The sequence below is a fragment of the Odocoileus virginianus genome, chromosome 7, assembly GCF_023699985.2.
Source record: "Odocoileus virginianus isolate 20LAN1187 ecotype Illinois chromosome 7, Ovbor_1.2, whole genome shotgun sequence".
NCBI lineage: Eukaryota > Metazoa > Chordata > Mammalia > Artiodactyla > Cervidae > Odocoileus > Odocoileus virginianus.
The window spans coordinates 46,113,439-46,125,543 of NC_069680.1; the positions used below are offsets into that span (position 1 = coordinate 46,113,439).

At 43.0% G+C, this 12,105-nt stretch overlaps 1 protein-coding gene across 1 annotated transcript; it reads right to left on the reverse strand.

Annotated features, from left to right (window-relative positions):
• Positions 1-1,652: 1,652 nt before the first annotated feature.
• On the reverse strand, positions 1,653-6,494 carry PPP1R3C (protein phosphatase 1 regulatory subunit 3C). Its single transcript, XM_020876192.2, has 2 exons — positions 6,382-6,494; positions 1,653-4,127 (listed from the first exon to the last, which is right to left on the reverse strand). The coding sequence occupies exons 1-2, from the start codon at positions 6,393-6,395 to the stop codon at positions 3,185-3,187; spliced, it is 957 nt and encodes a 318-aa protein (XP_020731851.1). The 5' UTR covers positions 6,396-6,494; the 3' UTR covers positions 1,653-3,184.
• Positions 6,495-12,105: the final 5,611 nt, after the last annotated feature.

A 12,105-nucleotide genomic window follows, 5' to 3' on the forward strand; every position in this document is an offset into this window, starting at 1 on the left:
ACTCTACTTGATCCACTATAATGAACTGTATTGAAAAAGAACCCAAAAAAGAGTGGATATATGCATATGTATAACTGATTCACTTTGCTGTACAACAGAAGCTAACACAGCAGAGTAAATAAACTACACTCCAATAAAAAGAATTTAATTACAAAAAGAAAGGGGGTCGCTAGGAAAGAAGGGTCTTCAGGGAAGACTTCAAGAAAGAAATGTGAAGGAACACACTAGGCAAAAAGTCACTGCTCTCAATAACAAAAACTTCCATTTTAAAAAGAGAAAAGTAATAAAAATACTAAAAAACAAAACAAAAAAATCACTGTCCAACCTAGAAGTCACTGTTCCAGGCCAACTCAACCTGCCACAGGACCTCAAACAAGTCACTTCCCCTCTCTGAATCTGAGTTTCTCTTATAAAGGTGGACATTTGCATCCTACGGTTTTCAAGGTCCTTGTCAGACTGATATTTAACTTTTCTCCATCCTATGGTAAGAGGGTGGCCTTCATCTAACCCAGTAGAGAGCCAGAGGAAACAAAATATGGGTGATGAACTCCAGTGCTTACAGAGGTAGGGGAACAGCATGAGAGAATGAAGCAAGGATGACAAAAAAAGCAGGTAAGGCAGCTGCACTTAACTCCAGGTGATGGTCACCATAAGGAAAGACCTTGCAATATTTTGAGCTAAAAGGAAATTCAGATTTTTTTTTTAATGTAGCCTGCTGATGGCCTGCTCTTAGCAATAAATTCTCTTTAAAAAAAAAAAAAAGAGAAACAAAAAATCAACCTGTGTCCAAAAAAAAAAAAAAAATCTGCAGCCATTTTCAGAGATACTATATCCTTCTAAATTTTTGAGAGTTTGATGTTGAAACTCCAATGAAAAATCTTAATCAACTTCAAAAATATATAGTGGAACTATACGTAAATTTGTTCTATAGTTTCCAAGTCTCCTGTAAATGTGTTATCATACTTTCATAATTTAAAACATTCTTTAAAAGAGGAAAAAATATCTGTAGCCAGATACAGCCTGTAAGCCTACAGTTCACAACTTCTGATGAAGAAGATGCTATGATAAAATTTGTTTTTTATCATTGGGCCTTTCTAGAAGGTTGGTTATTCCCCCTTAAGAGACACTGTGCAGAAACTCCTTTCTGGAGTTTTAGGCAAGAACTAGAACTAAGACTTTTTTTCCTGTACCTGCTGCTTCCCACCCCCAGGAGCTGAGCCTCTCCTCAGTCTGGGACTGAGGCCCACTGCCTGCGACACACACCTCCCTGCAGCTCCAAGCTTTGCCCTTTCACGAAGGAGCTGGAACTCAGGAGACAGTAGCTGCTCCAGCCCTTCCCACACCATCCCCTCCCCTACTTCAAACTGAGAAGTGGCCCCCAAGATAAAACTGACAGTGTGTGAGCAGTCAGCACAGATGGGGACAGTCAGAGGGACAGTCCCAGAAGCCCAAGTCACTGCCCCTAGACCCCAGCCCCAGTCGTCAGGAGGTAGAAATGCTCACTAATGAGACTGGGACCATGTGAATACCTTCAGGCAGATCCAATTCCTGGTCCAAACTAACCTTGCTCGGTTAAACAAAACAGGAGAATCTCAGTTGATGGTTTCTTATTTAACTAACAGGAACTTTGAGAAAGAAAACATTCTCAGATCTTATATCAAACACTTTTATTTTTAAAGTGAGAAGTTCACAGAGGATAGCTACAGGAGAGTGAAATATTTAGAGTAGAAAAATTGTGGGTGCTAGCCAAACCTCAAATACTGTCACAGCAGAGTTATTCCAATAGTACTTTTCCAGCATGGCATATCACACGTGTTAAAATTAACTGCATTCTCAGAACACCTTTCAACGGATGTCCATGATGATAGAAGTGAACATTCAGAGGCTCCTGTTCTTAAGATCTTACAGAATGGATTTATGCACAGTCCAAAACAAAGTATATTACAACACAACCAAAACAATTCACCTCCATTAAAAAAAAATGTTGACTTGCAAGAAATTGGTAGGAAGACTTAAAGTAACAAGAAGAATATAGGCAAGAAACAGAAATGGCTACTTTTATGTGCAAGGTACTGGATTCTTGCATTGAGAATCAGTGTCAGTCTTCACTTCCAATATCACATCGATAAAGTGTGGCAGGAAAACGAGTCACCTTCAATATGAAGGATGCGAGTTGTGTACACTTACAACACTCCTGAAGATACAACAGTGTCACAGGCGGAATGCCAGCAAACAGAGGGGACCTTCCGACGAGGTCAAACACTCATGAGTTATCAGATGACCCTTCAGGTACTTGGGTTAAGCAACTACAACATTCTGGTTTAATCAAGGCACTTGCAGAGAGTGATCCTTGACATGACATAGAGTCCCTACAAGTTGCTGGCCAATGATAATGGCATGGGTTTTTTTTATTAGGCAGCATCTACACTGAGAACCCAAGCATAATACCTGGGCCACAGGTAAGGTCACTTATCCCACCGGGACTGCAAAGCCAGATTTGCTTAAGCTTTCCCCAAATCATGATTTTTGATGAGTCACGTTTGAACAGAAAGGCTTCATGTAAAATCTGATTCTCCAGAGTTATAATTCACCTTTCCCCAATAACCACTCAATACCCCTAAAGTTGGTTTGGGTTCTTCTCCACGAGAATACCTAGAATGGATCATTTTCTCCCCCCTACAAATTACTTCCCCAGGAGAAAACTGTAAAACCAACTTAAAAAAAAACAAAATAACCTTCATTTTCTCACCAACAGTTAAGTATCAGACCTCCTGCTCCCACTCTGACCTGAGCTGCAGAGCCCTTTGTGTATACTCCTCACACATTCCTCATACCATTAACACAGCTTTCCATCACCATCCACTGTCCATCCTCAACCTTTCCTTGCCCAAGATGAAAGCCAGTGAATTGAGAGGGAAGGAGAAAAGGGTGTTGACAGAATATGACTTTTATAAAACTAGGGTTCCAGGCTGTAACTTGATCCTCCACAGCAACACTGGGCAATGTCATCCATACAAACCCCCACACTAAATTCTCAAGGGGCTATCATTTTTTGTAGCCAGGTCTCAAAAGCTCCAACCTAAACCTACTGAAGGAAAGTAGCAACGCCTTCCTAAGATTGAGCAACACAGACCTAGAATCACATGGGGGAATAAGGTCAAGACCGGTCACCAGGTTGCTTCATTCATCGGTAAGAGGCCAAGTTCTCCATCCTCCCCCAGCTCTGCCATTCTGGGAAGAGTCCACTAGCCAGCCTTGGGCTGCCAAAGACGGTCGACTCCAGCTCGGCCTTGGGGGGTGGCGCCTGGTGGAAGGCACAGTCCTGGGATGCCATCTGCGTCTGCACCCCGTCAGGCTTCCACTGTGCATGGACGATTCTGTAATTCTGACCCTCGTTGTTGTCCCAGAAGACCTGCCCATTAGCATGGTAGGCGATACAGAACTCAATTTTCTCCTTTGTGGGGATGACGGAGGGCAGGTCAATGGCAAACGAGAAGGTGTCACTCTCCGAGCCACCGTACACATTTTTCATGTAGGCACAGTCCACATCGTTGTAGCTCTGCCAGGAGTCAAAAGTGATCCGGATCTGAACCTTCTTCTCAAAGCTCATGTTCTTCACTTTCACAGTCCCCGTCACTGTTCGCTCCTGCAAAGAGCAGTTCTCCAGGCAGACAGAGTTCTTCTGGAAGTGGTTCCGAAAACTTAGGTAGTCAGCTGAAGGCTGAGGGAAATCCAGAATCAGGTTCTTCTCCTCATGGAGCTTTAAGCCTGAGGAGATATCGTTCAGGTCCAAGAGGTCAAACTGAAGATCCCACACGGGCTCCTCTGGAAGGTCTGAGAAGACGTGGATGGCGGTGAGGGAGAGGCCCTTGGAGTCCGCAAACACCACCCGCTTCTTGGCTTGGTTGCGTGAAGGCTTCCAGTCGTCCTGTGCTCCGGCTTCCTGCTTTAGGTTGAGACACGGCTTCAGGGGCTTTAATTTGTTCACAAAATTTCTCCGTTGGAAGTCATCATAAGGGCTCAGGAAGCTCTTCAGAGGTGGGGAATGAGCCAAGCAGAGCCTCACAGCGACATCCACGGGCATGACGGAACTTGTCAGAGGCCGTGGATCTAAGACCTGGATCATTCTGGAATATAGAAAGAAGAGGGGTTATCATCTGCACCTGGAATGCACTTCCCCTGGTCCCAAGTATGTCTGTACTATTTTTGTTGGCTATTATAGCCAGCACAGTGCTCTCACATGTGTTAAAGGAATGCAGGGTTAGGTGATAAGAGCTGCATCTTATGTTTGGCTCTACCAAACACTTGGTGTTAAAACACTTGGTGACCCAGTTTCTCCATTTGAGAAATAAAAGATTTGGATGGGATCATCTCTAATACAGCTCTAAAAGCATTTGCTCTGTTTTGGAGCACCAGTTCTCAAACCTGTCTGTTTTCAGGCAAGTTCCTTACTGTCAGAGCCATCATGGAAGCCCCCACCATGGCCTAGAGAGTTGGATTTCTACCTTTCTCTTCAATACAGAATCCATTGCATCAAGAATTTATATATGTTCTTAAAGATTCCCAGGTAAGCTAATGACCAGACAGGTTCTAGAATCAAAGTTCCAGACTGCACTCCCTCAACTGTTTTGATGATTTTGCTATTGAATCAATTACACTTCTCTGGAACCATAGTCCATTTAAAAAGAAAGAATAAAAACAGCAAAGGGTTTTGAGAGCAAAAGACTAGAAAGAGTGAATCAGAGGATTATCTCTGTACTTTCATTACCATGTTCTTCCTCATTTTACATAAATAACCCACTGAAGTGCAAGGCAGCCATTTATGAATTTTAAAAAATAGCTTTACATAATCTGTATTTTACACAAAAAGACATTCATGTCAAATCCACATTTAAGTGGGAAAAGCTGATGATATGCAAATTATTGTCACTATTTAGTCACTCAGTTGTGTCGGACTCTTTTGTGACCCCCTGGACTATAGCCAAGCAGGCTCGTCTGTCCATGGGATTTTCCAGGCAAGAATACTGGAGTGGGTTGCCATTTCCTTCTCCAGGGAATCTTCACAACCCTGGGATCGAACCCATGTCTCCTGCATTGCAGGTAGATTCTTTACCGCTGAGTCACTGGGAAAGCCAAACCTGAAAATAGGGTATTTTCAATGTGTTTTATATATATATTATATATATATATATATAATATATATATACACACACACACACACATTTATGAACTTATAAATGTTGAAAAGTGTAATAGGAAGCACAACAAAAAGTTAATTATCTCTAGGTGATAGGTGATCTATTTTTGCCTTTGTACTTTTTTGATATTTTCTAATGTTCTGGCAATGGATATTTATGACCAGAAAGATAATAAAGCTATTTAAAATTTAAATATAACTATGCTCAGAAATATTAAACCATGAAGTGTCCATCAAGAAGGATATTTTTTCTGGCCTTTAGCCCTGTGTATACATTGCCAAACTCAAGGACATTTTTCCCCTATCCTAGCCTTCAGATAAGAAGTGTGTGTATACTGTATGTGACATTTCTCATTCTGGCTTTAGTAACTGTCTTCCCAGCAACTCTATGCACATAGGCAAATGGTCATTATCATAAGATGAATAATAAAAAAACATTCTGAGAATTCACTTTATTAGCCCTAGGATTTTTCTGGGAGACCTACAAACTTAGAACAAACAAATGAGAGAGAAAGCTATATTTATTGGTCTAATAATAGTTAACAGGCAGGAATTTCAGAGAAGTCTTCTGCTAAGTTATGTCTAAAGAAGCTATTTAAGTAGTTTTGTGGATGGTTTTTTTGTTTGGGGTTTTGTTCTGTATTTTCACATTTTGCACTTATAGAAAGACAGTTTTAGGATATGGCGATTTCCCTGGAATGTTAAGTCTGGCCCAAGAGTTTAAAAATAATCATTTGCTCAAACTCTGAGACTAAGTTTGCTATGGCAAACCATCAGAAGAAGGAAAGAGGACCAAGGAAAGTGAACATCGTCCATCGTTCGTTCTTCCCAAAGCTAAACTACCCAACCAGAAATCTGAGTGCTCTTCCCACGAGTCCTTGAGACATCTGGGCAGGACCAAGAGATACGGTTAGAATCCACGAGAGAATCAGAACTAAAGCTGACTCACGTTAAAACAGTTTCTGGTTTAAGATGCCGTTTACCGAAATCAGCTCTGCCTAAGATGCTCAGAGCAAATTTTCACACCTCCAAGGCCTCCCCGGCGCCAGATTCAAGTCAGCAGCCTGTCAACCCGCCCTCCCCTAGGGTCTCCAGGGCGGGGATGACAGCAGGAAAACGCATCCCTGCCTCCCGACAGCTGCCCTCTCCTGAGCTCCGGGCCGGAGAATCTGCCGGGAACCTACCTGGTGCAGCTCATCAGGCAGAGGAGCGGCGGCTTTCCGCGGTTTGGGAGAGCTCGCACTCGTCTCCTGGGAATCCCCGTGTGGCCGCAGCTCCGGCAGATCGCGGGTGCGGGGCCCGGGAGGCTGCTTAACTGCTCGGGACCACGTGAGCCGACTGCCAAGGCCAATCGCCGGGCCGCGGGCTCGACGGCGCGACCAACCAGCGCTCGGCTGGGGCTCGAGCCCTTGCCCGGGACGTGACGGCCGTGGTGCAGGGTTCTCTGGGCGCTGGGGGCGCTCTGGGACCCGGGGCCAGCTGGCCAGGGTAGCGTAACACGAACCCCGGGCGAGGAGGCGCGGAGGCAACCGCCTAGCGCAAGTAGCGGCTGCAGGCCAGGAGGGAAAGCAGCAATCCTCCTCCCGCGCGGGGCGCCGACACAGCGGGGCTGCCGGGAGGGAGGTGTCTTTCACTCGCGAGGCTTCTGTATACGTTATCTGAGCGCAGGACACTGTGGCTCGGTCCGGGAAGGCGTGGAGGGTTGGGGGTGGGGAATGGGATGTGTGTGTGTGCTTATATTTACATTTTTGAAATGTTTATCTTGTTCATTGCTTGGTGCATTGGCTCATCTCCCTTTCTCTTGCCCTGAGCAATCAGAAGTTGACTGAATATTTTGGGGTTAGGGTGAACCCACAAATGCACCACACAGTACATTCCTTCTCTAACTAATATTGTTAATAAACCGTGTTAGTCAGTATAGATCGCTTCAGCCCTGTCCGACTCTTTAAGACCCCAGGGCTAGCCCGCCAGGCTCCTCTGTCCTTGGGATTTTCCAGGCAAGAATACTGGAGTGGGTTGCCATGCCCTCCTCCAGGGGATCTTCCTGATCCAGGGATTGAACCTGGGTCTCCTGCTTTGCAGGCAGATTCTTTACCATCTGAGGCACCGGCAGTCCGTGTTAGCCGTATTATAAGACAATGAGGCAGCATTTCATGAAAAGGCACTTTGTCTTTCAATCTATTCTTCAGCTTTTCTCCCTGGAAGAGAAAACTAAAGCCAGAAATGAAAAGGCCTCTTTTGCTCATGTGGTGGGTCAGCTCGCAGAGCCAGTGGTCAACCCAAATCCCTCGACTCGGTTCTGACGTCCTCTGGCAGCGATGTGAAAACCAAAATGTTAAACTATCACACTGTAAGTTTCATGACTCTCCCAGGCCAGTTACTCTCAGCGAGGTTTCATAATTTTGTTTAGTTTGGGGAGTTTTTAGACCATCAGTTACAACCATAAAATTAAATTTCTAAGTCGAGTAGGAATTGTTTATATAAAATCCATGTCCTTGCTCTGCTCTCAATTTAGTTATCCAGTAGTCCATTAAAATGTACAGAATATGCAATGTAAAATGTACACAAATCCCTGTGTCTTTAAAATCACTGTTAAAATGGTGTGGTTAAAGAAAAAGAAACGGAGTGTCCCTGGGGCAGTTGTTTATCACTTGGGCTTGATTTTTTAAAGGAAACATCCAACTAAGAGCAGATCTTCTAGTTTCTCAGCACAACCAAAACTAGCTGAAGGGGCACAGTTTGGGTTTGACACTTTCAAATCTAGACAAGTTCGAGCTTCAACTCCCTCATCAGTAAAATGGAGCTAGTGAAATTGTTCTGAGGATTAAATGAAACTGTGCAGATGAGAAAACTCAGCAAAGTGCTCAACAATACTATGTGTTCAACAATACTATGTTGAGCTCAAGAGTGGCTATTACCAATTACAGTTACAGAGAAACATGAAATAAGAAAAATAAATTGTGATCCCATTTTAGGGGTAAGACATGCATATATGGAAAAGAGAATATACTCGACCTAAACAGTGCTTAATTTGGGGCAATAGTGATATTATGAATAATTAAAATTTTATTTCTCATTTTGTGGGCTTTCCTGGTGGCTCAGATGATTAAGAAGCCGCCTGCAGTGCAGGAGACCTGGGTTCAATCCCTGCATTGGGAAGATACCCTGGAGAAGGGAATGGCTATCCACTTCAGTATTCTGGCCTGGAGAATTCCATGCACTATACAGTCCATGGGGTCACAAAGAGCTGGACAAGACTGAAGCCACTAATACTAACGAACTGAGCAACTTTCACTTTTCATTTTTTGTCATTTTGCTTCTCTGTATTTTTTTATTTTTTCTACAGTGAACCTGGACTTTTTATGTAATTGAGAAATCATCATTAAATGACTTAAGACTTTCAGATTCAGCTAACATATATAGCTTACCTACTAGGTGCTAAGAACTGTGTTGGAGGCTTTGACATGCTTACACCATTTACTCACAGTCCTTTTGAGTTTGGGCTTCTTTCTGTTCAAACTGCTTTCTCTTCTGCCCCCTGGTGCTGACTGATGCCATAAAAGCCACTATTCTGAACTTAAAAATCAAGGATACAGGGCTGTCTCCATTGACATGAATCCACCACGGGTGTACATGTGTTCCCCATCCTGAACCCCCCTCCCAACTCCCTCCCCATCCCATCCCTCTGGGTCATCCCAGTGCACCAGCCCTGAGCCATGTCAATGTATGGCTAAACCAATACAATATTATAAAGTAATTAGCCTCCAATTAAAATAAATAAATTTATATTTTTTAAAAAGGGCTGTCTCCAAAGACGAGTCAACACTCAACTAACTTATAAACTGGATGATCCAGGCCTCCCACTTCTATTCCCTCCCCTCACCTCAGATTTACTGAGATGTAATTGATATACAAGATTACGTAGGTTTAGAGTATACAAAGTATTAATTTGATGTATTGCAAAATGATTACCACCATAGCACTAGCTAAGACCTCCATCAAGTCACATAATTACCATTTATTCTTTACGGTAAGAACATTTGAGATATATTCTCTTAGCAACTTTCAAGTATATAATAATACAGTATTATTAACCACGTAGTACATTAGATTCCTAGAAGTTTATACTCTTTGACCATCTCCCCATTTTCGCTATACCCTCAAACCCTGGTAACCACCATTTGACTCTGTTTCTATAAGGTTAGCTTTTTTATAGTCCATATATATGTGAGATCATATGTGAATATTTGTCTTCTGTGTCTGACTTATCTCAACTAGCAGAATCAGGTCCCTCATTTCTACCTCCTTCCAGGGTTTTACTGCACTTCATTGTGATGAGAGGGACTGGAATGGAATCAGCATTCTTAGTCGTGAGTTGCACCAGTAAAGACACAGTAGATTAGGAATTGTGGGAAGTTTTATAGTTACTTGTAATTTTTCTCCAACTGCAGTTTAACAGCATCCAAACAGTGCTTTGTCCTACCAATCTAAACAATGAATCTATTGATGAGGGCTTCTTGATCTGTGCAGTGTTTCTATCCATGTCAGGGGTTACAAGAACTCATAAGTCATAGCCCCTTGACCTTGAGAATGCTACAATCTTTATTATAGAAAACCAAATTTAAACTCATGAAATACCCAGGGAACATTTTAAGGTCCTACAAGGCAAGGGGCTGATGATGTGTGACATACACAACTGGGTCTCTTCCACCATCTGTCCAACACATTACCAGATATGGGAAACAGGGACAGGGAGTCTTAGCTTGTCAACTCATTTTCTCCAAACATGCCCTTTTTTTTCCAGTGCCAAGTGAAGAAAGTTCTTGAATATACTTTACAGTTATTAATATTAAGATGCTAGTTCAGTTCAGTTCAGTCACTCAGTCATGTCCGACTCTTTGCAACCCCATGAATTGCAGCACTCCAGGCCTCCCTGTCCATCACAAACTCCCGGAGTTTACTCAAACTCATGTCCATCAAGTCGGTGATGCCATCCAGCCATCTCATCCTCTGTCGTCCCCTTCTCCTACTGTCCCCAATCCCTCCCAGCGTCAGGGTCTTTTCCAATGACTCAACTCTTCACATGAGGTGACCAAAGTACTGGAGTTTCAGCTTCAGCATCAGTCCTTCCAATGAACACCCAGGACTGATCTCCTTTAGGATGGACTGGTTGTGTCTCCTTGCAGTCCAAGGGACTCTCAAGAGTCTTCTCCAACACCATAGTTCAAAAGCATCAATTCTTCAGTGCTCAGCTTTTTTCACAGTCCAACTCTCACATCCATACATGACCACTGGAAAATAAGATGCCAGTACTCAGTAGTAACAGGATGAACCTCGTAACTGATCTTCAAGCCCTGCCCTGTAGAGGTAGTGAGGTTGAGAACTGCTCATTTTCATGAAAAGAACTGAGATATTTCCATTTTGAAGAGAAGAGAGAAGCCAGTTCACATGACTCTAAATAGTAAGCTCTCTCTTACACTGACTCCTGTCTTCTTTAGCCACATTGGATGGGCACACCAATATTAGGTGAAGGAGTATAATTTTAAAAAAGAAAAACTGACACTTATGTGAAGTTTACTTTGGTCAGGGACTGTTTTAAGCACTTTAAAAATAAATATTAACTCATGTGATATTTATAAGAATCCTATGAGGTTGAAACCATGATGATTATCCATATTTCAAGATGAGGAAACTGAGGGGATCTGGGGAGCTTAAGTAACTTGTCCAAGATTGTGTAGCTAGTAGATGGCAAGACCAGGTTTCAAAACCCTCTAGAGTCCACACTCCAAGTATCAGTTGCTCTGAAAAAAGACAAGCACCACACTGGTAACCACCAAGACCAAAAAGATGGTCTGTAGAAGGCCAGAGAGATTCAGAAAAAGGAGGGCCCTAGGTAGTATCTGTGGAAGTTTTAAGGAGGAAGTGAGGCTTGGGAAATGGGGAGAAGTTAACTAGACTGCAGTATCATCTTTAGGGCATTTAGACAAGAATCTGGCTGAGTGGCTCAATCAATGAGAGAGTAAATGCCATCACAGTTGGAATGGTACCAGCAGCTCACCATTCTACTCAAAGTACATATTCCCAGAGAATAAAAGAAAGAACTAAAGTATTGCTGAGGAGACTATAGTAGTAGTAGTTGTGTTAATCACTCAGTCATATCCGACTCTTTGGGACCCCATAGACTGTAACCCACCGGGCTCTTGTGTCCGTGGAATTCTCCAGGCAAGAATACTGGAGTGGGTTGCCGTTCTCTTCTCCAAATGGTGAGTAAACTCTACTACTGGCCATCCTGTTTGCACTGAAAGGATATTCAAGCATCATTTTCACTTCCTGGATTTTTTTTAAGTTTAAAAAAATCTCTACTTTTAGAACATCCCAGTAGGAGAACAATCTGGGTGCTGCGGTGAATGCACAATTGCTGCGACCAAAAGGAAGTGGTTAAAGAAAGTGCAAGACATTACCTGAGACCTGTGGGGTATCACAGGTGAGATGAAGAAGAAGGAGGGGGGGAGGGGGAACGGAAAAGGATGATACACTTGACCTTTCCAGTAATCTTTTCGGAAGAGGGACAGAGAGGTAAAAAGATCGGTAACCATACCAAGTTGTCTGAGTGGTAAATGGATAATGTGAATGTAATGAACCTTTGCAACGTGTGCTTCAGGACTTTAGAGAAAGGAGAGGCCTTGAGGGGCCGGGATGGCCAATGACGACCAGGACATGCCGGGTAACAACAAGGATAGCAGTTTGTAAGAGGTGAGGATTCTAGCTGGGGGAATTACAGGGAAGAATCAAAGGAGAGAGACCCTTTAAAGTTACTTTTTAAAAATTTTTTACTTATTTATTTACTCATTTTTGGGTCTTCGCTGCTTCATGCGGGTTTTCTATAGTTGCAGCGAACAGGGACTACT